The sequence below is a fragment of the Anabas testudineus genome, chromosome 10 (assembly GCF_900324465.2).
Source record: "Anabas testudineus chromosome 10, fAnaTes1.2, whole genome shotgun sequence".
Taxonomy (NCBI): domain Eukaryota; kingdom Metazoa; phylum Chordata; class Actinopteri; order Anabantiformes; family Anabantidae; genus Anabas; species Anabas testudineus.
The window spans coordinates 17,543,864-17,569,603 of NC_046619.1; the positions used below are offsets into that span (position 1 = coordinate 17,543,864).

At 38.6% G+C, this 25,740-nt stretch overlaps 3 protein-coding genes across 4 annotated transcripts; all 3 read right to left on the bottom strand.

Moving 5' to 3' along the window:
• Positions 1-2,796: 2,796 nt before the first annotated feature.
• LOC113160952 lies at positions 2,797-10,298 on the bottom strand. The gene is made up of 14 exons (XM_026358419.1): positions 10,239-10,298; positions 9,806-10,132; positions 9,273-9,617; positions 9,056-9,184; positions 8,766-8,824; positions 8,560-8,670; positions 8,397-8,443; positions 5,259-5,384; positions 4,596-4,714; positions 4,165-4,488; positions 3,644-3,988; positions 3,427-3,555; positions 3,012-3,070; positions 2,797-2,916 (listed from the first exon to the last, which is right to left on the bottom strand). The coding sequence occupies exons 1-14, from the start codon at positions 10,279-10,281 to the stop codon at positions 2,797-2,799; spliced, it is 2,283 nt and encodes a 760-aa protein (XP_026214204.1). The 5' UTR covers positions 10,282-10,298.
• A 2,318-nt stretch (positions 10,299-12,616) lies between these two features.
• Positions 12,617-14,636, bottom strand: LOC113160153. 2 transcript variants are annotated; one of them, XM_026357230.1, is made up of 6 exons: positions 14,579-14,636; positions 14,168-14,476; positions 13,650-13,991; positions 13,339-13,476; positions 13,201-13,247; positions 12,617-13,097 (listed from the first exon to the last, which is right to left on the bottom strand). In XM_026357230.1, exons 1-6 carry the CDS (start codon positions 14,619-14,621, stop codon positions 12,912-12,914), a joined length of 1,065 nt encoding a protein of 354 aa, XP_026213015.1. In that variant the 5' UTR covers positions 14,622-14,636; the 3' UTR covers positions 12,617-12,911. The 2 variants fall into 2 exon arrangements, with proteins under 2 accessions (XP_026213015.1, XP_026213014.1); XM_026357229.1 differs by having other exon boundaries at positions 13,339-13,479.
• Positions 14,637-21,239: 6,603 nt separating this feature from the next.
• Positions 21,240-23,390, bottom strand: LOC113160096. The gene is made up of 6 exons (XM_026357157.1): positions 23,330-23,390; positions 22,861-23,205; positions 22,396-22,752; positions 22,124-22,249; positions 21,978-22,036; positions 21,240-21,893 (listed from the first exon to the last, which is right to left on the bottom strand). Exons 1-6 carry the CDS (start codon positions 23,367-23,369, stop codon positions 21,744-21,746), a joined length of 1,077 nt encoding a protein of 358 aa, XP_026212942.1. The 5' UTR covers positions 23,370-23,390; the 3' UTR covers positions 21,240-21,743.
• Positions 23,391-25,740: the final 2,350 nt, after the last annotated feature.

Below are 25,740 nucleotides of genomic sequence, written 5' to 3' on the forward strand. Positions count from 1 at the left end.
GTGACTGTCTTTGTGCTAAACTGTTTATAGTGTGGACACGATTAAATTGCCAGACAGTAGAAATAACGGTAAAAGGGTTTAGTTTATAAAGAAATAATAATTAATTATTCTGGAGGCCAACAGTGCCCAGGTCAGTATGATAATCACAGAATGGGTGAATAGTTTTAATTATTGGTCACTTACGATGTGGGGTGAAATATGAGGAATGAGGTATTCTCACAGTTGTAGCTGTACCAAGGTCTGTAATCCCAGTCGGGGTCCATTTTGTCCAGTCCAAGTCTGTGATCCAAAGTATCGGGATGTTTGAGATGATTCAGAGAAAGCATTGGGGAAGAGCACAGGTTTAGAATCAAACAGAGCTTAACATTCAAAGCAAACGGGGACAGGAAGAACAGGGAAGAAACCGGAAGTTGAACCAAAATAAAAGCACTCGTCATAGTAAAAAAAAAGACTGAAAACAGTAAATTTGCGTGTGTAGATGGGCCCCAGACTCCCCTGCTTTGTTCAATGTCACTTATATTAAGGACTATTATATTAAGGTCACTTATATAGAACTTCTTAGTCACACAGAAACTCCAAAAAACAAAAAAAAAGATAAGGGCTTTCTGAGGCTGGATTATAGCACCAACATGGCTCTACAATTTGTCTTAACTCAATAAAGACATGACCCATAACAGAACAGCTCTTGGTCATAATAAGTAAGTATCTTCCAAAATTAGTTTTGTAGCAGTTGTGATTTCCTATTCTACTTCTAATGGTGTGTATTTTCTTGCTGAGCTGCAGAAGAGAAATGGCACTAGAGGCACAAACAGAGTTCATACACAGAAAGACAGTTCAAAGTAGCATCCAAGAAGACGCAGAGTGACAAAGTGTGGATATGTGACCAAGTATGAAAAAAATGAGGATAATGAAGATGACTGTGAACAAATACTTCTTGTGGAAATATAAATGAGGAGTGGTCACTCCACAGAAACGGCAATTCTGACTGTTGTGGAATCCCTATGGGTGGCAAAAGCTGCAGGTAAATCTTCTGTCTTAATTCTATTAGACCTATCTGCAGCCTCTGACACCGTGAACCATCAGATCCTTATGACTGCACTCTCAGACTTGGGCATCTCTGGATCAGCTCTAGCTTGGCTTTGGCTAAACTTGTCTGGACGAACCTTCTAGGTATCATGGCAGGCGCGTGATTCTGACTCTCATAACCTCTTCACTGGTGTGCCACAGGGCTTAGCCCTTGGTGCTCTTTTTTTCATCTATACGTCTTCTCTAGGCTCTATCATCAATTCACATGGCTTTCCTATTATTGATATGTGGATGACACACGGCTCCCTCTGTTCTTTCCACCGGATGACTCTACTTTCTCTTCACGAATCTCTGTCTGTCTCTCTGACATTTCTGCTTGGATAAGGGGACAGACATCTTCAGTTTAACATTTCTAAGATTGAAGTTCTAGTCTTCCCACAGCACAACATCAGCATTAACATTGGATCTGCGGTGATTGTCCCCGCTAAGATGGCCAGAAATCTGGGCGTCATCATTAATGACCAACTGACCTTCACAGAACACATCGCCACAGTCTCTATGTAATGTAGATATCACATAACATCAGAAAGATCAGACCCTACCTGTTGGTGTACATGACCCAACTCATTGTACAAGCATTGAGCATATCTCGTCTCGATTACTTCAGTACTGCTGATGGGGTTACCAGCATTTATGACCAAACCACTACAGATGATCCAAAATGCGGCAGCACGCCTCATTTTCAATCATCCAAAAAGGTCTCATGTCACTCCGCTCTTCAGATCTCTGCATCGGCGTCCTGTGGCTGCAAGAATCAAGTTTAAAGCTCTGCCTCTTGCCTACAGAGTGATCAACTCTACAGCTCTAACTTACCTCAACTCAAATCTACCACATGGAACTAAGTCACTTCACTCAGCTGAAATAAATTGACAGTTATATGCATTGTATGTCACAACTCTACCTTGATTAGGTTCCAAAACAGGATTTTACAAATTTATAGGCCCTAAAACTGCTCCTGACATTTTTATTCCCACAGAAACCTGGCTTGGTGCAAAACTCCTGCTGCATATATATACATTTTTGGTTTTACCACATTTAAATGTGACAGGAAAAGTAAAGAAGGTGCTGGACTAATTGGTGTTCTTGCCCCTGGATATTTGTGACCAATGCCTTTTCTTTAATGAGCAGTCTAAATTAAAGTCAGCAAAGATAAGTGACATTAGAAAAGTGAAAAAATGATCAACCAACACTTTGATGAACAATATAAGTGCTTTACTCAGAAATGACTTACATTATGTAGATAATCATGTCCCATATAAAACATTTAGAAAGAAACAAACAAAACAAAACAGATCCAGTAGGAATAAACTTTGGTTTGTTGTAAGAGTCAGTGTCATCACCTTTACAACAAAGGCATTCATTCATTCATTATCTTAAGCCCTTGTCCTCTTAAGGGTTGCAGGAGTGCAGGAGCCTATTCCAGCTGTAAATAGGTGAGAGGTGGGGTACAACCTGGACAGGTCATCAGTCTATCACAGGATGTCACATAGAGGCAAACAACCATACACACTCACATCGACACATATGGGCAATTGAGATTCACGAGTTAACCTAACTTCATGTCTTTGGGTGGTTGAAGGAAGTTGAAGTACACAGAGAGAACCTACACAAACATGGGGAGAACATAGAAACTCTAACATTTACACCAATTCATGTAATTCTCTCACATATAAGCCCCACAATTAATCATGTGTTCTTGACAAACAGTCATCATTTAACTTGAGAATACACACATTCTTCTGGATTCAACTCTCTCTTCTTTCTGCCTCTTGTAGATTTCCCTCCAGAGAAACGTAACGCAGCATAATTCAGATCAAGTGAACTTTCAGCCTGTGGAGCAAATAAAACACTTAGCATGGAGTCATGTTGTTAATTAATGCAGTTGGTAATAATGTTAATCAAACATTATCGGTATCTTTACTTACAAAGTCTTGTAGCGGTGTTGAGTTGTGATGTTTTGCTTGTGTAGAATCACCATTTATTCCTAACGATGGACAAAAGGAGCAATTGTATGTATTTAATGTTTAAAGTGTTAATAATTTTCACTTATTTATTTAGAAATTATCAATCATCATTTTCAACAAGTTTTAATTTAAAATGTTAATAAACGGAAAATGTATTGACAGTGTGCACAGAATAAGTAACATGGCATAAAAATAAGAAATTGCTAATAAGGGATTTAATAAAACATAAAAATACAGTGATTAAAAAGAAATTCTCATTCTATGTCATTTTTATCGTGGAGCATGACACTGAAGTTTATTTTGTCATGTATGTTATACTTAAACTTTTCATGAAATTAGTAATATTAGAATGACTGACTTGGTAATTAACACTAACCTTTAAATCGTTCACACACAGGTCTTCGCTTTTGATAACAGATGAGAACAATATTTCCAATCACAGAAATGGCCAAACAGAATAATGATATCACCAGTGCAATGAATTCAGACTTCAGAGCATTTTGTTCTAGAGAAGAAAAGGACATATTTCTGAAAGTCAATATATCATTAAAATATTTTAAATATCATTTCAATTAGTGAACATAAAATCTTACCAATTTGCAGGTTTGTTCCATTTCCAAATAAAATCTGTCCACATGTGGCCACAGCACAGTAATAAGTCCCAGCATCAGAGGAGCTGACGTTCTTAGACAAGCGATAAACACAGCTCTTCACAGAGTCAGATCTCTTCTCACATTCATTATTTCCACCAGTGTAGATGATGTCTGCATGAGATTGATCTGATCCAGCTCTGAACCAGTACACACTGTGATCTCCTGGACACGTCTTGTTGTCAGAGTGAGAGAGGACTGAACACTGGAGAGTCACTGAGTCTCCTGGACGGACTGGATCAGAGACTGTCTGAACAACTGTATAGTTTGATGTCCTCTCACTGTTTCCTGTTTAATACAAAAGTCTTAGATGTCCAAAGATATAATCAAACTTTAAAAACATTTAAGTTAATAAAGTTTAAATATATAATATAGTATAAATGTTTTTTTCCTAATTAATTTTTCAAGTTGTTATATTGTGCTTAGAGACACTAAGATGTTGATAAAAGAAGTTACAACTTTACCTTTCACTAACAAATACGTCCCACTCCATTTAGTTTTAATCCACTCTGTGATGCCACAGTGATACATCCCTTCATCTTCTGTGATGGTTCTTAAAATGGTCAGGTTGCTAAAATTATTTTCAGTTTTTACCTCCAGTCTTTCAGAAAACTCTGGTCCATACTCTGCTGATGTCTTTTTCAACAGTGCCACAATTGACTTCAGAGTATCTCCAGCTCTCTGCTTGTACCAGTAAATATCTCTATTGCTGAAGTCTTCATCAGATAAAACACATGTGATGGTCACAGGATCACCAAACTGAACTGTGAGCACTGGAACCAACGAATCTGAATTAGAAGTAAACATAGAAAACATTTGAAAAACACTAAATGAGTGAATGATGTAGAGTTTTTGTAGTGAGAGAAACATTTGCGCAGAATAAAACAGCACTTACATCCTTGATGAAGAACAAGAAGTGTAGCCAACAACACGATCATCTTGATGTTGTGTCTTGTTGAGAGAGCTTTTGGTATTTCAGTGAGTGAAGGAGGTGAGATGATGAGACAAGTGCCTCTGATTGGTTATGACACAACAGATTCAAAAATGCACTTCCTGTCACACTGGTCTCAACCTGGTCTTTGTGAAGCACATTACCCCTACCGTGGTTACCAGTGTTCACATTTATTATTCACTTTACCTCTTCTTTTGAATATGCAAATAAACTTTAAGCATAAATAAAGTGTGACGAGCACGAGTGGTGTTTGAATTCGCAATTGCAAAAACTATTGTAACCTATTAGTTACAATGACAATTATATAAATGTGTTAATTAGAAGACAAAGTACAGCTGAGGCTGTTGTAAATATGGAAAAGTATTTTGTATTTTTTTTTCTATTGTCTATAAGAAGTTTCCCTGTACCAACAAGGTGTGCTACTCATGTGACTGTCTTTGTGCTAAACAGTTGATAGTGTGGACACGATTAAATTGCCAGACAGTAGAAATAAAGGTAAAAGGGTTTAGTTTATAAAGAAATAATAATTAATTGTTCTGGAGGCCAACAGTGGCCAGGTCAGTATGATAATCACAGAATGGGTGAATAGTTTTAATTATTGGTCACTGTGTCAATGTGGGTTGAAATATGAGGTATGAGGTAATATCACAGTTGTAGCTGTACCAAGGTCTGTAATCCCAGTCGGGGTCCATTTTGTCCAGTCCAAGTCTGTGATCCAAGGTATCGGGATATCTGAGATGATGAGAGAGCATTGAGTAAGAGCACAGGTTGAAAACACAAAAAGGCAGCAACTATCAGTCTTTCAGTGGGTAAAAGCAGAGGCAAGGTCCAGAATCAAAAACGTGAGTTAAGATTCTAAGCAACGAAAACACAGGCTAGAAATTAGAACGATTCCCAACAATCTGACAAGGGGAAAATTAACGGGAGGGAGCTTATAAAGGGACAAGAGGGCCAGGTGAAAGAATTGTGGGATTAATTAAGTAATCTAGAGAGAGGAAGGACAGGGAAGAAACAGGAAGTGGAACTGGGATCTACTCGTCTTACCAAAATGCCTGAAATCAATCAATTCATGTGTTTAGATTGGGCCCCAGACCTCCCTCCTCGTCACTTTTACTATGGTATCAAGGCCTTGTTAGTCACACAAAAAATCCAAACAACTCAAAACAAAGATTAGGGCTTTCTGAGGCTGGATCATACCACCAACATTTCTCTAAAATTTGTTTTAACTCAATAAAGACATGAGCCATAATGGAACAATTCTTGGTCAGAGTAAGTATCTTCTAAAGTTAGTTTTATAGCAGGTCCAATTTCCAGTTCTGCTTTTATTGGTTGGTATTTTCTTGCTGAGATGTGGAAAAGAACTGGCACTAGAGGCACAAACAGAGTTCATACACAGAAAGACGGCAAAGTAGCATTCAAGAAGAAACAGAGTGACATAGTGTGGATATGTGACCAGGTATGTAAAAATGAGGATAATAAGGATGACTGTGAACAAATACTTCTTGTGGGAATATAAATGAGGCTGTATAGAAAAGAAATTAGTGTCAAAATCCAAATCCACTAATACAAAAAATATCAGTCACATGTTGCCAGGCGTCTTTTATCAAAATACCAGAATTTGTGATGAAGTATCAAAATTCATCTCTGTGTCCCGGAACAACATCTTTGATGTCGGCTGGTAGTGGTAACATCACCTCCCACATGGGAAACTGGAGTTCAAATCCCAGCTGTGGCCTACCTCCAGTAGGGGTCCTTAGACAAGACCTCCTCACGCTTACCCTGCCTACCATTGTACCGGTTTGTAAGTCGCTTTGGATGAAAGCGTCTGCTAAATGACTAAATGTAAATGTTGATGCCAAGCAGTCTGGCTTCAAGAGTGGTCACTCCACAGGAACTGCAATTCTGACTGTTGTGGATACCCTACGGGAGGCAAAAGCTGCAGGTAAATCTTCTGTCTTAATTCTATTAGACTTATCTGCAGTCTCTGACACCGTGGACCATCAGATCATTATGACTGCACTCTCATACTTGGGCATCTCTGGATCAACTCTAGCTTGGCTTTGGCTGAACTTGTCTGGACAAACCTTAAAATATCCTGGCAGGCGCGTGATTCTGACTCTCATAACCTCTCCACTGGTGTACCACAGGGCTCATTGCTTGGTCCTCTTTTTTTCATCTATACTTCTTCTCTAAGCTCTATCATCCATTCACAAGGCTTTTCCTATTATTGCTATGTGGATGACACACAGCTCTTCCTGTCATTTCCGCTGGATGACTCTACTTTCTCGTCACGCATCTCTGGCTGTCTCTCTGACATGTCTGCTTGGAGAAGTTCTAGTCTTCCCTGCCAGACCTTTGACACAACACAACATCAGCATTAACATTGGATCTGCAGTAATTGTCCCCGCTAATGACCAACTGACCTTCACAGAACACATTGCCACAGTCTCTAGGTCATGTAGATATGCCTTCCACAACATCAGAAAGATCAGACCCTACCTGTCGGTGTTACTTCAGTGCACTGCTGATGGGGTTACCAGCATCCACGACCAAACCCCTGCAGATGATCCAAAAATGTGTCAGCACGCCTCATTTTCAGCCAAAAAGGTCTCATGTCACTCCGCTCTTCAGATCTCTGCATCGGCATCCTGTGGCTGCAAGAATCAAGTTTAAAGCTCTGTCTCTTGCCTACAGAGTGGGCAACTCTACAGCTCCAACTTACCTCAACTCAATCATTCAGGTCTACATCCCCTCCCGTCCACTGCGCTCGGCCAGTAAACAACATCTGGGGGTACCAGCACCACACAGTAGACACCAAGGAAAACTCTTCAACTGAGTGATCCAACGGTGCTGGAATGAGCTGCCAAACTCATGCTCAGCCACCTCACTTTCAATATTTAAAAAACTGCTGAAACGAGATGTCTTACGTATCTTCCTTCGCACTTAAAAAAATATTTCTGCTCTCTTGTCCTTGCATCTCATGAAAAAGAAACACTTCTTGTTTTTCTCTATGACTTAGATTTTGTTTTGCTTGCCTTGTTTCTTACTTGCTTTGGATAAATGACTAAATGTAAATGTTGTGGTTGTGTTTGCCTGCCTACAGCACTTGGTTAAGTTTAGGAAGAGATGGAGGTTTAGCTTTATAGGGAACAACTTAACATGACAGACACAACATTTACTTCTTTTTAAACAAAATAATCTTTCCACCATTTTAACCAAAGTGCTTCATTAACTAAAATTAACAACACATGGATCTAAGTCACCCAGTTGAAATAAATTGACAGTTATATGCTTTGTTTTTGATTCCAAAACAGAATTTTACAAATTGTCGTTTTTACAAATTACAAAACATTAGAAAAGAAAAAGAACAATCAACCAACACTTTAATCCGAACAATTTAAAGTGCTTTACATAACTCAGAAATGACTTACATTGTGTAGATAATCATGTCCCATACAAAACCTTTAGAAAAAAAAAAGATGCAGTGGGAATAAACTTTGATTTATTGTAAGAGTCAGTGTCATCACCTTTACAAGAAAGGCATTCATTCATTCATTATCTTAAGCCCTTGTCCTCTTAAGGGTTGCCGGAGTGCAGGAGCCTTTTCCAGCTGTAAATAGGTGAGAGGTGGTGGTACAACCTGGACAGGTCATCAGTCTATCACAGGATGTCACATAGAGGCAAACAACCATACACACTCACATTGACACATATGGGCAATTTAGATTTACGAGTTAACCTAACTTCATGTCTTTGGATGATTGGAGGAAGTTGAAGTACACAGAGAGAACCTACACAGACATGGGGAGAACATAGAAACTCTAACATTTACAGTAATTCATGTAATTCTCTCACATATAAGCCCCACAATTAATCATGTGTTCTTGACAAACAGTCATCATTTAACTTGAGAATACACACATTCTTCTGGATTCAACTCTCTCTTCTTTCTGCCTCTTGTAGATTTCCCTCCAGAGAAACGTAAAGCAGCGTAGTTCAGATCAAGTGAACTTTCAGCCTGTGCAGCAATTAAAACACTTAGCATGGAGTCATGTTGGTAATTAATGCAGTTGGTAATAATGTTAATCAAACATTATCGGTATCTTTACTTACAAAGTCTTGTAGCGGTATTGAATTGTGATGTTTTGCTTGTGTAGAATCACCATTTATTCCTAACGATGGACAAAAAGAGCAATTGTATGTATTTAATGTTTAAAGTCAATTTTTACCTATTTATTTAATAATTATCAATCAGCATTTTCAACAAGTTCAAATTTAAAAGGTTAATAAACTCAACTGCAACATGACACTGAAGTTTATTTTGTCATGTATGTTATACTTGAACTTAAACTTTTCATGATAAGAGCAATAAAAGGATTACTGACTCAGTAATCAACACTAACCTTTAAATTGTTCACACACAGGTCTTCGCTTTTGATGACAGATGAGAACAATATTTCCAATCACAGAAATGGCCAAACAGACTAATGATATCACCAGTGCAATGAATTCAGACTTCAGAGCATTTTGTTCTAGAAAAGAAAAGGACATATTTCTGAAAGTCAATATATCATTACAATTGTTTGAATAGTACTTCCAGTAGTGAACATAAAATCTTACCGAATTGCAGGTTTGCTCCATCTCCAAATAAAATCTGTCCACATGTGGCCACAGCACAGTAATAAGTCCCAGCATCAGAGGAGCTGACGGTCTTAGAGAAGCGATAAACACAGTTCTTCACAGAGTCAGATCTGTTCTCACATTCATTATTTTCACCAGTATAGATGATTTCTGGATGAGCTTGATCTGATCCAGCTCTGAACCAGTACACACTGTGATCTCCTGGACACGTCTTGTTGTCAGAGTGAGAGAGGACTGAACACTGGAGAGTCACTGAGTCTCCTGGACGGACTGGATCAGAGACTGTCTGAACAACAGTATAGTTTGATGTCCTCTCACTGTTTCCTGTTTAATACAAACTGGTGAAATTTTAGGTCTCTGTTACTTTTTAAAAACAGTTTAGTGCATTTCACGAATATATTTAACGTGTGAGAGTTTAGTCTATGCTTCTATACATTTTTATGCTTTAATACAGTTTAAGCCTTTCATTTTTAAACTTTTTAAAACTTTGTAAAAGTAGATAATATTATTACCTTTAACTAACAAATATGTTCCAGTCCATTCAGGAGTTGTGGCCCACTCTGATATTTCACAGAGATACATTCCTTCATCTTCGTAAGTTGTCGTTAAAATGGTCAGGTTAGTAAAATCCTTATTGTCATCTACCTTGAACCTGGATTCAGAAAACTCTTTTGAGTACTCCTTATTTGAACTCCGCAGGGTCACCATTAGTTTCAACGTGTCCCCAGCGCTCTGCCTGTACCAGTAAACTTCTCTACGGGTGATCACAGATTGAGGCAGAACACAGGTGAATGTTACAGGTTCACCAAGTTGCACAGAGACCACCGGAGCCAGTGCATCTGAATTAAAAGAAAACATAAAATACACTAAACAATATAAACCTAACTTCTTATATATGTAGTTGACGTGTAAATCATTAAACAAATAGAATAAATTAGCACTTACATCCTTGATGAAGAACAAGCAGTGTAAACCACAACACAATCATCTTGACATTGTCTCTGGTTGGGAGAGCTGTTGGTATTTCAGTGAGTAAAGGAGGTAATGTGATGTTATACAGTAGGCAACAATGTCAAATGCATCTGATTGGTTACCTCAGAGTGTACATTCAACAGTGCACTTCCTGTCACATTGGTCTCATTCTGGTCCTTTTGAAGCACATCACCTCATTCTTATCCATTCACTCACTTATTCTAATGGCAATATCAAATATGACTGATGAATTCTTCAACAGCTCATCTCCTTTTGTCATTGTGCTTTATCTTTGTTCGGCAATGCCCATCATCTGCCGTTACAATGTTTGGAACTAAAACACTGGAGATAGCTGTTGTTAGTTGGAAGCAATAGTTTGGGAAACTAATTGAATAATAATGCTTATACATCAGTGACGTTACACCAAGAGTTAGACTAAACTTAATTAGCAGTGCAACAATGAAACTGCTAAATTAAAATATTTACTTTGTTCCCAGTGTCAGGAAGAAACAACAAGAACAAAAGTGAAGTAATTTAAACACAAAAACAGTACAACAGTAACATTTATCTTAACATAACAGAACAACTTGATGTTATACAGTAGGTTAGGTTATTACAAGCTGTTGGTGTGAACAACTCATCATTCTTTAAAAACATGCGTCCCAGTAGAGGACACATTAAAAGTCTTCAAACGTCAAAAGCTTTGGACCCAACCTGAACAGACCTGTGGTAAGCCAACCCAAACCTGACATGAATCAATTAATAAAAAAAATAAACTAAACATGATTAGACCCAATCCAACATGGGGTTGACCTGAATAGACGTTAACAGAGATCGAACAAAAACACTAACATTATCGAAACACTGATGTCTCAGTTGGTTTGACCTCCTACTCATTTTCTTTTAACTTGTTGCGTACATGTACAAAAAAACTTCACTTCACATTCGCTTTGTTTTTTCCTGCAGATATAGCAACAATCCACAAACCTCCTCAGACCCAAGTTGACTCCTGAAGACCAAAGACTAATATGAATGCTAGTTTTGGGTGGTGGTAGGTAGTTGCTAAATGCGCTAATGCGTGTCACCTAAAGGTTAACCATAAATCGCTAATGGAAAACTAGTAGAACAAGACACACTAACAAGTGTTGTTACCTCGTTTAAACTTTCTCTGCAGTTTTATTTACTCTGTGTTGTGATTTGCTGGATTTCTCTTTGAATGCAAACAGGCAGTTTGTTTTACAAGTATTTGGTTGTACTTCCTGTTTCCCCTCTTGGCAGTGTGGTTATTGTTTAAAAATCTACAACCATCCTCAATGAGACAGTCCTTACAGTGGACACATCAGTTGTTTAAAACTAAATTTGTCCAATTAGTATTTCAGTGAAAGCTAGAGAACAAGAGACCACTGGGACCCATCAACTCAAACATAGCTTCTGAGTTAAGACTAGTGCAGCACTCCCACCACTTCCTGACCTTGTGCTTTATGTGTATTTTAGTGCAAACAGCAGTGTGCACAGTTCAAAGGTAGATTAAGTAGATGAGTTGGGAGGAGTCTATTTAGATAAAGTAGAGCCAGAGCACAGGGCCATTATGCAAAACCATCCATCAGTTATCATGGCTACTAGAAGTCACCTTATTACACGTATTGATGATAACCACCAACTGGCCCTTATGAACCACAGCAGTGGTGCAAATAATTGATCATAGCCATTGTATGGTATGACAACATATGAATCTGCTGTTACAAGTCACAATATAAACCTGAGGGAATTATGATTAGTTCCCAGGTTAGGTACCATGAACATCTAATATCAGGTCTACATACGTCAACTGGCCTTTAAAGAAATGTGTCTTTTGAATATTTCCTGTGGAGTACCATAAGAGTCCTTTCTGGATTCACTTATTGTTATATTGTGTATGATTGTGTAACACAGAGGAGTTTTGTGCAGGAAGACCACATTTTGATCTTAACTGTGATGGCTTTCAAAGAAATCTACTGCAGTAATTGAACTGGGTCAGTATCATCATCAATGTGTAGTTTCCTTAACATAGTAATATATCACCTGAATTCAGTCACTTCAGTGAATCCCAGGTCAGAAAAAACAGTCCCATCTCTGGCTAATCTTCAATTTCTATTTTTCCTTATCTGTCATGCACAGACATTGATTATATCATGAAATTTGAACTAATTCGTTAAAAATAGACAATATGTGTGTTAAGTTTAAACAAAACTGCAAAATACCTTTACAGAGCATTTCAACTTCTCTTTATTTTATTTGTGATGTTATCATGTTATATGTTGGCATCTGCTGCCATAATGTATATTTGTCTATTAAGAAGAACACGACACACCCATGTTTCAGTGTAGTATTTTGGCATGGCATTGGCACAGAAGATGTATAGTAGGTCATGGAGACTTTACAGACTTAAAAATACATAAATGTACATGTACAAATGGACATTTAGACAAGTCTTCTCACAATTTACTTCAATAAAAACTTCACAAGCTCTAGCTAGCTCTAATGTAAGAGTTTAACTTGTACTTTTAATTTTGTTTAGTTGTGTCATTATTTGATTTCATAAATATAAAATAATATAATGTATTTTCAGTTCATCCAAAAGGTGAAATTGTCAGTGTAGTTTAAACATTATCCAAGCGTTAAATCGTCATCATCAGGGAACAAATCCGCGGTTGTGACTGTGACCAAATCAAGAGTTCTGACATCAGTGTAGATGCTCTCTTCCTCCGATGTTTTTGCATCCCTTCTCTCTGCTTGGCTAGCTTTTCTACTGGTGAACAATGGTGCAGAATAAACCAAAGAATCCTCATCTGTCTGAAGAAATATTATAGAAAATTAGACGTCAGATGTTGATACTTGGTACAATTTGAACAAGCTGAAAATGTTTCCATACATTTTTATTTGCTCTTTGTTTTACCTGCTGATTTTGCTGATTCCCACTGGATGTTTGCAACACAACTGTAGCTGTATTAAAAACAGAAACATACAACTGATACAAAATCAGTTTTACTATTTAATAAATCAATTAATGCACTTTATCAGTAATGTCTCTTACCGTTGCAACAACCACATGATTTGTTCTTGAGTTTCTGAATTAGATAAATAAGAAAGGCTATAACGAGCAGACTTATAGCCAAAGCAGCAGATAACAGAAGGGGAATCGTGTTGTTCTGCTCCGTTTTCTTGATGGTTACTGCTGAAACCATATGTAGAAGAACAAATAAATAAAAATAATAATCAATGATAATTAGTGTAATTAAGAGTCATTGACTTCTTTTATAGGATGCAACAGAACAACAAGAGCTACTATATCACCATACACAAATATGCTTAAATCACCCAAATACATAGAAAAATGAGAGTTACCTTCATTGTTAAGTTCTGATTTTCCAGAAATGGTCTCCACACATGTGGCCACAGAACAGTAATAAGTCACAGAATCAGAGCAGCTGATGTTCCTGAATAAGCTGAAGACACATTTTTTTGCTGAATATCCTTCGGGGTTCTTTTCATATTCACTAAATCTGTTTCCTTTAGTGCAGTTAAAACTCGGATGAGACTGATTTGAGTCAGCTCTAAAACAACAAACTGGGCTTTCTTCTTGACATGTTATATTCTCCGACTCAGGGATTGAACACTGGTTAATCACAGAGTCTCCTGAACAGACTGGATCACGTGGGGGGGCTGGGGTGATATCAGGTTCTAGTGCTAAAAATACAGAAAAGAAAAATTCAAATTTCAACATATTTTGTAAAAGAAACTTAGTTAGTTTAGTGTAAATGTGCCAACTTCATATGTGCAAGTAAATAAATGATGGAACAAAAGGTGCCAAAAGGTGATTTGAAACAATCTACAAAACCTGTATTTAACATTTATGTATCTACCTTCAACTCTCAGGTCTGTTTCTTTCAAAAATGACAGACTTTGTTGATGTGTTTGTAAGCAAATGTAAACTGCAGCATCGCTCAGCTTTACTCTTGTGATACGCAGAACAAACGTTCCAGTCTCTTTGGTCCCTGTAATGCGAGGATCAACGGTCTCTAAGGTATAGGTTTTAGCTACGATTTCAGGAAAGTTTCCAGAAACAAGCCTGATCCAAAACAAGCTTCCCATAGCCCTGCGGGCACATGTCAGGTTCACATCATCTCCAACAAGAATGGTCTTTTTCTCATAGAGCTGCTCCACTGTGCACCCTGAAAAGACAGTGAAGCAGCAAAGAATCATAGAGTCATTTTTCCTAATGACTCCAGTAAAAATGAATACAAGGGAAATTAAAAATTATTTACTATACTTACGTGCCACTCTCAGCATCAGCAGAAAATAAAATAAAATCCACATTTTCTGGCTATTCCATTTGAGACTACTCTAATTTAAGCCACATTATACAAAGATTCACTTAAATGTAATCATATGAAGTGGGAGGGAACAGATTCAGAGCACTCTGATTGGCCTGTTGCGATGTTGGCGTTTCACTGAATTACATCAGTGGAAATAATTTAAACCATCTTTCCTACCTAAACACATGAAACAACACCATCAGCAAGCTTCTGTTTCATGTTTCATGGTGGGTTTCTATAACTGACACAGAAAGCACAATAGATCAGTTTACACGTTCTACACTGAAACAAAACAAATGTATTTGATGTCTGATGGCATTTAATCTTAATGTGAATTGATGTGATGAAGTACTTATGGTGATCAGAGAGAATAGAAATGGTCCTTACTTTTTTATTATTGTTTTTCTGTGTAATGTCTACTGTGCAGCCTCAGCTTTATCTTGTCCATATGATCACATTAGACACATACACCTTCATACTGAATACACGGTAATGTTAATTTTCAAAACCTCTGTTTTTATTGTGTGTGCTGCTGCTGTCTAGGAACAGCATTTTAAAAAGTTGTGCAATGTTTTCCCTGAAAACTCTGAATACTGCAAAAATGAACATTAAAGCTTTGGAAAATGTCTCCAGGTTTAATCATGATAAAGATAATTTAGTTTTTTGGCATTTTCTTTAATTTGCAATGATTCTTTAACATAAGATTGTTAAATGACAACGACATGACATATCAAATGCCATATTACCTTAATTGTTTTTTTTACAGCTTCTTTATACAGTGGTTAGATTAAGTTAAGGATCAGGAAATTCATCATTAATGCTAATACACTATGATACACCAATCTCTCAGTATGCCAGGACTCTCTGTCAAAGCAGTAAACACAGAATTATGATATTAAATCTTGAGGTTCATAAAGAAGTAAAATTACTGATTTGTTTTTAAGCACAGTACATATGTGTAGCTGAGAATGTGTGAAAAGTGTGTGAACTACCTAGTACCACAGTGTTTTTCAGTGGGCAGAATCTTTTTTGGGTAGGGCAGAAAGGAAGCTTGATGACGCAGTGGAGCCACTGAAGTGAAGTGAAACTGGAACTTGTCATTGTGTACATTAATACCTTTCAGCTTTGGTATATTAAGGTAAGTAGGGTAGTTTTTTTGGAAAACATACTGTTTTTATTACAATATTCAGTTTTATCACCATCATCATTTGATAAGAAAGATGAGTCCATTAGTGAATCAGTGGGTGGCAGAGACGTGTCTAGAACAGCAGCAGGAAAGAGACGACTGAACACATCAGGCATTTTCAGATTACATCCTGAATGTTGAAATAACAACTCAAGAAGAGAGCATTGGTAAAACCTCAACTTAACGCTAAGTACTCGCTCTGCTGCATCCGCATTTCAGAGCAGAGAGTAAGTCTGTATTAACATCTATGTATCAGGTAAATGCCCCTCTAAATTATCTTTTAAGTTCTTGACCTTGCCTGTGTGCTATTTAGTGCTGGCCAGATAGGATAAAATTAATTTATCAGATTTTTTCTGTTATTAACAGAATAGCAACTTGCTGCATATGCAAACACCTCTAATGAGATCAGTGAGAATGAGTCATAGTAGGTCTGTGGGCAGTAAATTCAATACAGTGAGGTAAGGATGCTCCAACTCTCCAAAGCCCTGATGGAAACTACACAGTCACTTGTTGATTCTCACAACTTTTGTTTTTACAGTGCCTATAAAAACAATTCACTGCCTTGGATGTTTCATCTTTTTATTGACATTATAAATCAGTCATGGTCAATAACAGTTGGCGACTTTGAACTAAGAAATTTCAGAAAAGGGCCCGAGCAGACTGCGCGGACCCCACCCGTTTACCTCTCAACGGTTTCACGCCCTCTTGAACTCTCTCTTCAAAGTTCTTTTCAACTTTCCCTTACGGTACTTGTTGACTATCGGTCTCGTGCCGGTATTTAGCCTTAGATGGAGTTTACCTCCCACTTTTGGCCGGAGTTCAGTGAAATCCATCATCTAGAAAAGGAGGGAATGTGTGTGAATCTGCCTAGAACAGGCCATCCACACAAACCATGCAAGAAGGAAACTAGTGGGAGAGGCCACAAACACACCGATGACTACTTACAAGCTTCAGCAACTGAGATAGGAGAGACTGTACATACTGCAACTGTTGCCCGGGTTCTTCACCAGTCAAATCTTTATGGGACAGTGGCAAGGAGAAATCTTGAGTTCGCCAATAGGCATGTGAAAGACTCCATAGTGCAGTGGAAGAGGGTTCTTTGGTCTGATGAGACCAAAATTGTGCTTTTTGTCCATCAGATAAGACGCTATGTTTGGCGCACACCAAACACTGCACATTACCACAAACACACCATCCCCACTGTGAAACACGGTGGTGGCAGCATCATGCTGTGAGGATGCCCTGGAAGGCTTGTTAAGGCTAAGAGGGGTAAGAGAGTAAGATGAATGCAGCAAAATATAGCACAATCCTGGAGGACAACTTGATTTAGTTGGCAAGACAACTACAGCTTGGATCCACACGCAACCTGACAGAGCTTGAGGAGTTTTGCAAAAAACAAAACGGTGCACTGTAGGCACTGAACTTGCCGCCCTTTTTACAAATTAGTTTTTGTGGGTGTAACACACAAAGGCAGAGGAGACACCTTAAATAGTAGATGTTCAACATCATGGTTGGTCACATGCAGTGAAACTAAAGGAGGGAAGGCCACATGAATCTGGCTTAATACCAAAAGTGAACCCTACCACCTGTTGCCTTGTAGTAAAATCTAAAAATCCTAGGCCATCATATGCACAGTGGTTGACATCATCACCGCTTGAAATAAATTCAGGCCATAACAAAAAATCTTTGAAGGTTTCTGGCACAAATTCAACCATTTTCAAACTGAATAAAAAAAGATAGACAATGACTGGTGACAAAAATCCAGCAACAGATTTTATTTATTTGATTTTGGAACCAGTCTAACACTAGGTGAGTGAGTGACCTGGCATCATATTGCAGTGTACACATACGCGCGTAGAGTTAATTATACAAAGTAATACACAGTTAAGACACAGTTAAAGCAACAACAGTAAACTGTAATATAAAAACCAAACCCTGCAGTCAATATGCTCTTCTGTGTGTCCTACTTTGTACTTTCACAAACAGATAAACACAGTCACCGCTAAAAAACAAGTGATGTATGGAAACTTCAGCACTATTGTGGTTGGGTTGTCAAACTAAAGTGTGAAAACAAAGGGGCTTTTCTTCCTGTCTCAGGAAGCTGGGCTATCACTACCGTTTTATCTTTTAAAAGTATCACAACAATTGGCAAGACCATTGTCATGACCATTTCTCATGTTTCTGCTGTTTGACGGTTTACATTTAACTAGTTTACAGTTGCTGTGGGATGTCAAATGTGCTAATTAGTCACTTGTCCTACTGTGGTCTTCTTCTTCCTCTTCTTCTTTTTAAGCAAAATAGTACATTGTACTGTGATCTTAGGTTTGCTGGAGAATTTGCCTGTGGTTTTACTTTCAGTGTGCATCACTTGGTACAGTGACTGGACTAGCAGCCAGTTTAACGTAATGGTAATGAATTAAAAACATAAATTTAAAACTTAAATTAAACATGTAATATAAAATATGAAGACAGGATCAAAGCCATATTTGTTGCATCTTTGAAAACATCAAACACACAAACATGTGCCCTTAAATAAGCTCCACAGTAAGTGAGTCAAACTAAAACTGTAATGTTGATTCTAAAATTAGCTTGCTGACGCCCCCCCTCCCCCTGCTCTTCTCACTACAGCTTCTGTTGAAACTCAGTCAGGTCTGTTATGAGTCAGTGGTTTCAATGGTAGCTCAAAGGGCAGAGAAATGGGCTGTTGTGTCAGTGCTGCATGTGAGTCCATGGCAGGCATGTGCAACTGCTTTTTTTTTTTACAATTTACATTTTAATCATGTATTTAAACACATTGCATCTACAACAACAAACTGTGTGAATGTATGTTTTTTGCCATCCTTCTATCTATAGTCGACTGGGAAGTTGTGGTGGACAAAAACATACAGCAGTTCACTTACAGTAGAAGCCACTGAATGTCTGTCTGCTCATCTCTCCTCACGAGACAAAAATGTGAAGTGAAGTTAGTGTTGTAAAACACTAGGGCTATTCATTTGAACTATTAATCTGAACTATTAATTTTCATCATCATTTTAGAACACAATATTTTTGCATGTACGTTTTCTGCTATGACATTTCAAAATATCTGATGTGAATAAAGGTCTGTGAACTGTGCCAGGCATTACTAAGAGCAAGTCTCCTTGTCATCCTTATTACTTTCTTTATCACTCAGTAAATGTATTTTGTGACTCACCCATCCACCCAACCACCTCTCTATCTGGACCAGGATCTGTAACTATGTGACTTTTCTTTCTTAGTACAGCCACTAGATGTTTTCCAACTATACTTGATACATCTGTCTGGCGACAGGGCTCTTTACAGCTCGACACGAGCCAACCTGAAGAGAGACATCAGGAAGGCCAAACTGGATTATAAGAGGAGGATAAAAAGCTGTCTGGACAGCAACAACAGCAGGAAGGTGTGGCAGGGAGTCCAGCATCTGACCAACTACATGACAACCCTCTGCACCGCCGAAGGTGACACCTCGTTGGCAGAGGAGCTGAACCTTTTCTTCACCCGCTTCGAGGTAGAGCCACCAGACACACCCACACATCCACATCCCGCGGCCCACAGAAGCCTCAGCCTCACCGTGAAGGAGCACGAGGTGAGGGGGGTATTGAGGTCCATCAACTCAAGGAAGGCTGCTGGTCCAGATGGTGTCTCTGGACGAGTTAAGGAAAGTTAAGTTAAGACTTAAGGACTGTGCGGACCAGCTAACCGGAGTCTTGACCAGGATTTTCAACCTGTCTTTGGCCCGGTCTACCGTCCCACCTTGCCTGAAGTCCTCCACCATAGTCCCCCTGCCCAAGAAAACAAACATTATCAGCCTCAAAGACTACCGGCCAGTTGCACTCACCCCAGAGGTGATGAAGTGCCTTGAAAAACTGGTAAGGGGTCACATCACTTCACTACTCCCACCATCCTTCAACCCACATGAGTTTGCATACAGATCCACAAAGGATGCCACATGGCACTGTCCTACCTGGAGCAGCAGGGGAACTATGTGCGGATGCTCTTTGTGGATTATAGCTCTGCATTTAACACAATTCTTCCCCAGAAACTAGTAAACAAACTGTTGGACCTAGGACTTCCATATTCCACCTGCTCTTGGATCAAGAGCTTCCTTTCTGATTGCAGTCAGAGGGTAAGAGTGGCCCCACACACCTCCAAGGTCCTTAGCCCCCTGCTCTACACTCTGTACACCTATGACTGCACTCCTGCTCACCACAGCAACACTATTGTCGAATTCGCAGATGATACAACAGTGGTGGGACTCATCTCGGGGGTGGATGAGTCTGCCTACAGAGACGAGGTGGAACATTTAACAATGTGGTGCAGGGGAGACAATCTGCTCCTTAACACCTCTAAGACAAAGAAGGTTGTCATTGACTTCAGAAGGACGAAAACTGAGGTCCCTCCACTGTACATCAGCGGGGACTGTGTGAAGAGGGTGTCAGACTTCCGCTTCCTGGGTGTTCACATAGAGGAGGATCTAACCTGGGGAGTACACACCTCTGATCTGATGTACTGCTGAGGCCCAGCAGAGACTGCACTTCCTAAGGGTACTTAGGAAGAACAACATCTCCCAGAGACTGCTGGTGTCCTTTTATGGATGATCTATTGAACGCATCCTCGCATACTGTGTTTCTGTGTGATTCAGCAGAGGCACAGTAGCTCAGAGGAAATCTCTCCAGAGAGTCATCAAAACTGTACACAGAATCACTGGTTGCCCTCTCCTCCCTCTAGAAGAACTTTACAGTTCCCGCTGCCTCAAAAAAGCCCAGAACATTCTTAGGGACACTTCACACCCTGGACACTCTCTCTTTGAACTGCTGCCATCAGGGAGAAGGTTCAGGTCAATCAAAACTAGGACTGACAGACTGAAGAAAAGTTTTTATCCCGTAGCAATAACCATATTAAACACTGTAAAGAATGATTTATAGAACGTAACTGACATAATGCCCAGGTTCTTGTGTTTACTTGATGTTTGATGTTTTGTTTTTATTTTTGACTGTTTCTATTAATTTATTCAGTTTTTATTCCTTTTTATTTTATACATGGCACAGACTAGTTGGCACCTTAATCTCGTTGTACAATGTTGCAATGACAATAAAACTTATCTTATCATATCCCACTGTTGGTCATAATAACCTGCTGGTTGAGTACCACTTCTCTACAGAGGGACTCAGCTTGAATCAACATTGAGTGTGTTCACATACAACATTTCTTTTTAAATGCCAGCCACTTCTGACAGTGTGTTCTTTCTTGTTTGTTGTTTTGTGGGTACAGGCCAAGGGGTCAAAGGGTAAGGGGACCAGGACCAGAGTCTCTGTACTGTATAACGTGATTACAAATACCACAAATCTGACTCACATAACAAGAACAAAGAAATGCAAAATGAGATTGACAAGAGATTGAAAAACTAAAAGAGATGCACAACAACAAAGAAACGGAAAGGAAGTGTGATTACAAAAATTACCGCAGGCTGATGATATGAAAGGACTACAGAGATGAAAACTAAAAGGCTTAAAAGAGATGAAGAACCACAAAGATCCTTTTACAGTGTGTCAGCTTTACCCTTGTATAGATTTATTATCAGCACAATTCGATAGTTGTGGTCGTACACAACAAAAAGAGCAACACGAATAAAGACATCGAGATACAATATGTTTGCAGCCACACACAATTGAGTAATGATGCAAAAAACGTGCACTTTAACATAAAACAAAATATAATTTTTGATTTCGAATCTTACTTTATAATGTATGTTTGTGTTTCACATGATTTTTATATGATATGTTTTAGGTACATTAAGAAATTAAACATATTTCTGCATGCCCTTAAATAATACAAAATGACAGTATGCTATCTACGGTACATCAGAGGTACAATTTTGTTATGTACCATGTATGTATCATTATATTAACTTTAAATTGTTTAGATCCATTGTTTGGATTTTAATTCTATTTCAGAACAATTGACATCAGTATAGACTGTATTTTTCCTTTTTGTATTCCCTCTCCCTGTTTTCTCAGCTTTCTTCCTGGTGAAGGATGGTGCAGAATAAGCCAATGAGTCCTCATCTCTCTAAAAAAAAAATGGAAGAATGTTATGATTTATAAAAAATAAAGTTCACAGTATGTGTGAAGAAAATGTCTGTAAACACATTACCTGCTGATGTCTCTGATTACCACTTGCTGTTGCAGCATCTGTTTGTAGAGCAACTGCAGCTGTACAGCATAAAAAAATAAAGGTGAAAGATGATGAAAGATGATGCAGGTTAATTAGCATAAAATAATGTTATCTCACAAAGTTACCATTGCAAGTACTGGAAGTTTTCTTCTTGATGTTATAAATCAGGAATCCAATAACAATCAGACTTATTGCCAAAGCAGCACACAGCAGAAGCAGAACTATGTTGTCCATCTGCAAATCCCATAGAGCTAAAAAGATACAAGTACCAAATAATGAAAATAATGAATTTGGTATTGTGTTACAAAATCAAATATTTTTTATTTTCCTCAGATCTTTACTCCGTTCATATCAGATTTGCTAATGTTGCGATTAGATGAAATCTTTCTGCTCTTACCTTCAGTTTTCAGGTTTGTTCCATTTCCAAATAAAATCTGTCCACATGTGGTCACAGCACAGTAATAAGTCCCAGCATCAGAGGAGCTGATGTTTTTGGAGAAGCTGTAAACACATTTCTGTGGAGAACGGGCCTCAGGACTCTTTTCACATTGATCATCACTGTTTCCATGAGTGTAAATAAGACTTGGATGAGATGAATCTGATCCAGCTCTGAACCAGTACACACTGTGATCTCCTGGACACATCTTGCTGTTGGAGTCAGACAGGACTGAACACTGGAGAGTCACTGAGTCTCCTGGATGGACTGGATCAGATACGGAGTCTTGAATGACAGCAGTGATATCTGGTTCTGGTCCTAGGAAATACAAAAACAAAAGTAAGCATATTTTACATAGTTCAACAAAATAGGAGTCAAAGCATTTGTATATAAATTTCCAACTTTACTGTACTTGATGATCATTACCTTTAACTTTTAGAAATATTCCTTTTGAAAATCTCATGTCAAGTTGGTCCACTTTTATACAGTAGTAAAGTCCAGTATCACTTAGCTCTGTTTTACTAATTATCAGGACAAAGGTTCCAGGCTCTTGTTTTGCTATAATGCGAGGAGTCTGGTGTTGAGGAGTCTCATTAGCACGAGCAAAGTCAAAGGAAAATGTTCCTCCCAGGAATTCAGGCAACTTTCCAGAAACGAGCCTGATCCAATATAATTCTACTTCATAATCAGTTGTCCGGCGGGTACATGTCAAATTCACATAATCTCCAACAACAACAGTGTTTGTCTGAAAGACCAGATCATCTGTGCATCCTGAAATTAAACAGAACTGTGATTAAAAACCATCATAGATCCTGTGTGACATTAATGAAAGAAGGTGAAACATGTATAAAACACATATTAAAAATGATATAAGGAACAGAGCTGACAAACTTACCCCCCACTCTGAACAACAGTAGTAAATGAAATATGAGCATTTTCCTGTTACTTACGACAGCAGTTCAATCAGACTGTGTTATAAAATTTTCAGTACCTCAATGTATTCATATCCAGAGGGAGGGAACAATTTCAGAACAATCTGATTGGCTTCTTTACAGGTTGGCGTTTCACGGTATACCGACAGTGGAAATACGCCACCCATCTTTCCAACCTGAACAAACGAAACAAAAGCATGCTTTTGTTTTGTTTGTTTCATGTTTCAAAACCAGTGTTGGTTTTCTTCAAACAACACTGAAACTCAACATAGTCAAATGATTTGGCGTCATCTACAAAAATCTTAAAACAACAAACTTTGACACTGGCAACATACATCTTGATAATTTTTAGCAGTTCCTTGAGTTAAATGCCAACTTCCTAACTAAAGAATCGATGCAGACAAGGTATCTGTAGCATTAAAAAAATATAACTGGAAAAGAGTTTTAGAGTTTTAAATCATTTAGAGAGCCCATATTATACAAACTCCACTTTTTGGTCATTTTGGTACAATATGTGACTCTGGGTGAAACCAGTCTCAGTCAAAGTTGGTTTATGAGATGATGATGTGTCTTTTCAAGTCTCAGCGACCCAGTGCCTGCTTAGACTCAGTCCAAACACTGCCCAAAACAGTCGAGGCCAAACACCAGCAGTCTGGCATTGTTTTTCCAGGCTGCAGCAGACTCAGTCTGAAAACATGTTTTTTGGTGCATGTATGATCTCTGTTGCTGTTCAGAACAGCAATCAATAACATATCAAGAAATAAATGGCAGTCCGCAGTACTGTAGGAGAAAAGAGGACAAGTGTTCGCAGATAGGACATGGGTAGGAGTTGGGTTCTGGTTCACAAGGTCACGAGTGAAAATGCAGACCTGTAGTGGAAATTTATGGTATAAACAGTCAGTCTATGTGTAGATGAATTTATGTTTTCTTCATGGTACACATATACTTAGTTCCTCAGGAATGTTATGTGGAGGAGGCCCTGTGAATTATAAGTATGAGGGTTAGAGAGGTAGAGCAGAATACATTTACATGATTGTGTTGTTTTCTCCATGCCGGCATGTACATATTAAAATTGAGATGGTTCATCACAATGAGTCCTTCATTGAAGTCTACTAAGATTTTACAACATTTAGAGGAAGAGGACATTTTCTACAACAGTACACCGTTTGCTGTTGTGTTGTTAAAGCCTGTTTCCCTCATCCTTATCGATTTGTGTTTCCCCTTATATTTATCTGACACTAACCTTTTCCTAACCCTAACCATTGAATGTAAAGGAGCCACATGTAGCACAAGTACATGCAAAGGAGAAACACCTCCTGATGGGGAGCAGATTTAGACAAAACATTGTTCTCTGCCATCTACTTCAACACTTCCTGGCTTTACTTTTTCTTGCTGGCGTCTCCTCATTACAGTTTGGTTTTGGTTTTGCTTTTGTGTCTGAATCTTTCCCTTTATTCTTATAGTTAGTCCCACGAGGATTTAATCATTAAAATTGTTCATCCCAAAGTCTTTTCTGTTGTTATTTTCTGAAAGCTGGCAGGTGCAGTGGTAATGATCCTCCTTCCACTGAGGCCTGTTGAGAGACAGACAAGACAGGGTATCAGACAATCCCAAGGATATATAAAAAAATAAATGTGAGGTGAAACTGTGGACATCTTTGCATATGTCCATGAGGTGTTTTTTTTTTCATGTCTTAACTGTGGACACACTCACTCACTTATTTCCACTGCCTAAAAGAATAAAAACAGACCTAGCTGGGTAGGGGGCTTGCCCCAGGTTTTCCCTATCCACACTCACTCACGAAGGAGCGGAGCCGTGAGAGCTGGTCGCCCGCAGCCGTCTTCTTTCTTTGGAGACAATCGTTTGCAATTTCGTTGTACTGTTGTACCAAGTGTGACTGTACAATGACAATAAAGCTTTATATTATCTCTTAATGCTGACACACCTTTTCAGTTCCTCCATAGAAATTCTGAAGTTCAAGTAAAAATGTCAGTGATATCTGAGTCAGGGTCAGACTTCCAAGGATATGTTTGGAGAAGAAGAAGTTGTGTTTGGATGAATTGTTTAAACACAGTATCACTAAAGTAAAGTTTTCTTCTTGTCTCTGTGTGAATCAGATGTGTAGATGATGCTAATCTACCTTCTTCTGCTTTTCCTGCCAATCATCTGCCTCCACTTAGCCCTATCCTCTGCATCCTCCTTTCTCACACCAACTAACTTCATGTCTTCTCTCATTATATCTATAAATCTCGTCTTTGGTCCTCCTCTAGACCTCCTGCCTGGCAGCTGCCTTCATCCTGCTTGCACACACCTCTTCACCCTCTTTTCCAAACTATACATTGCTCTTAACCTTTGACCCGAAGTTCTTAAAAGT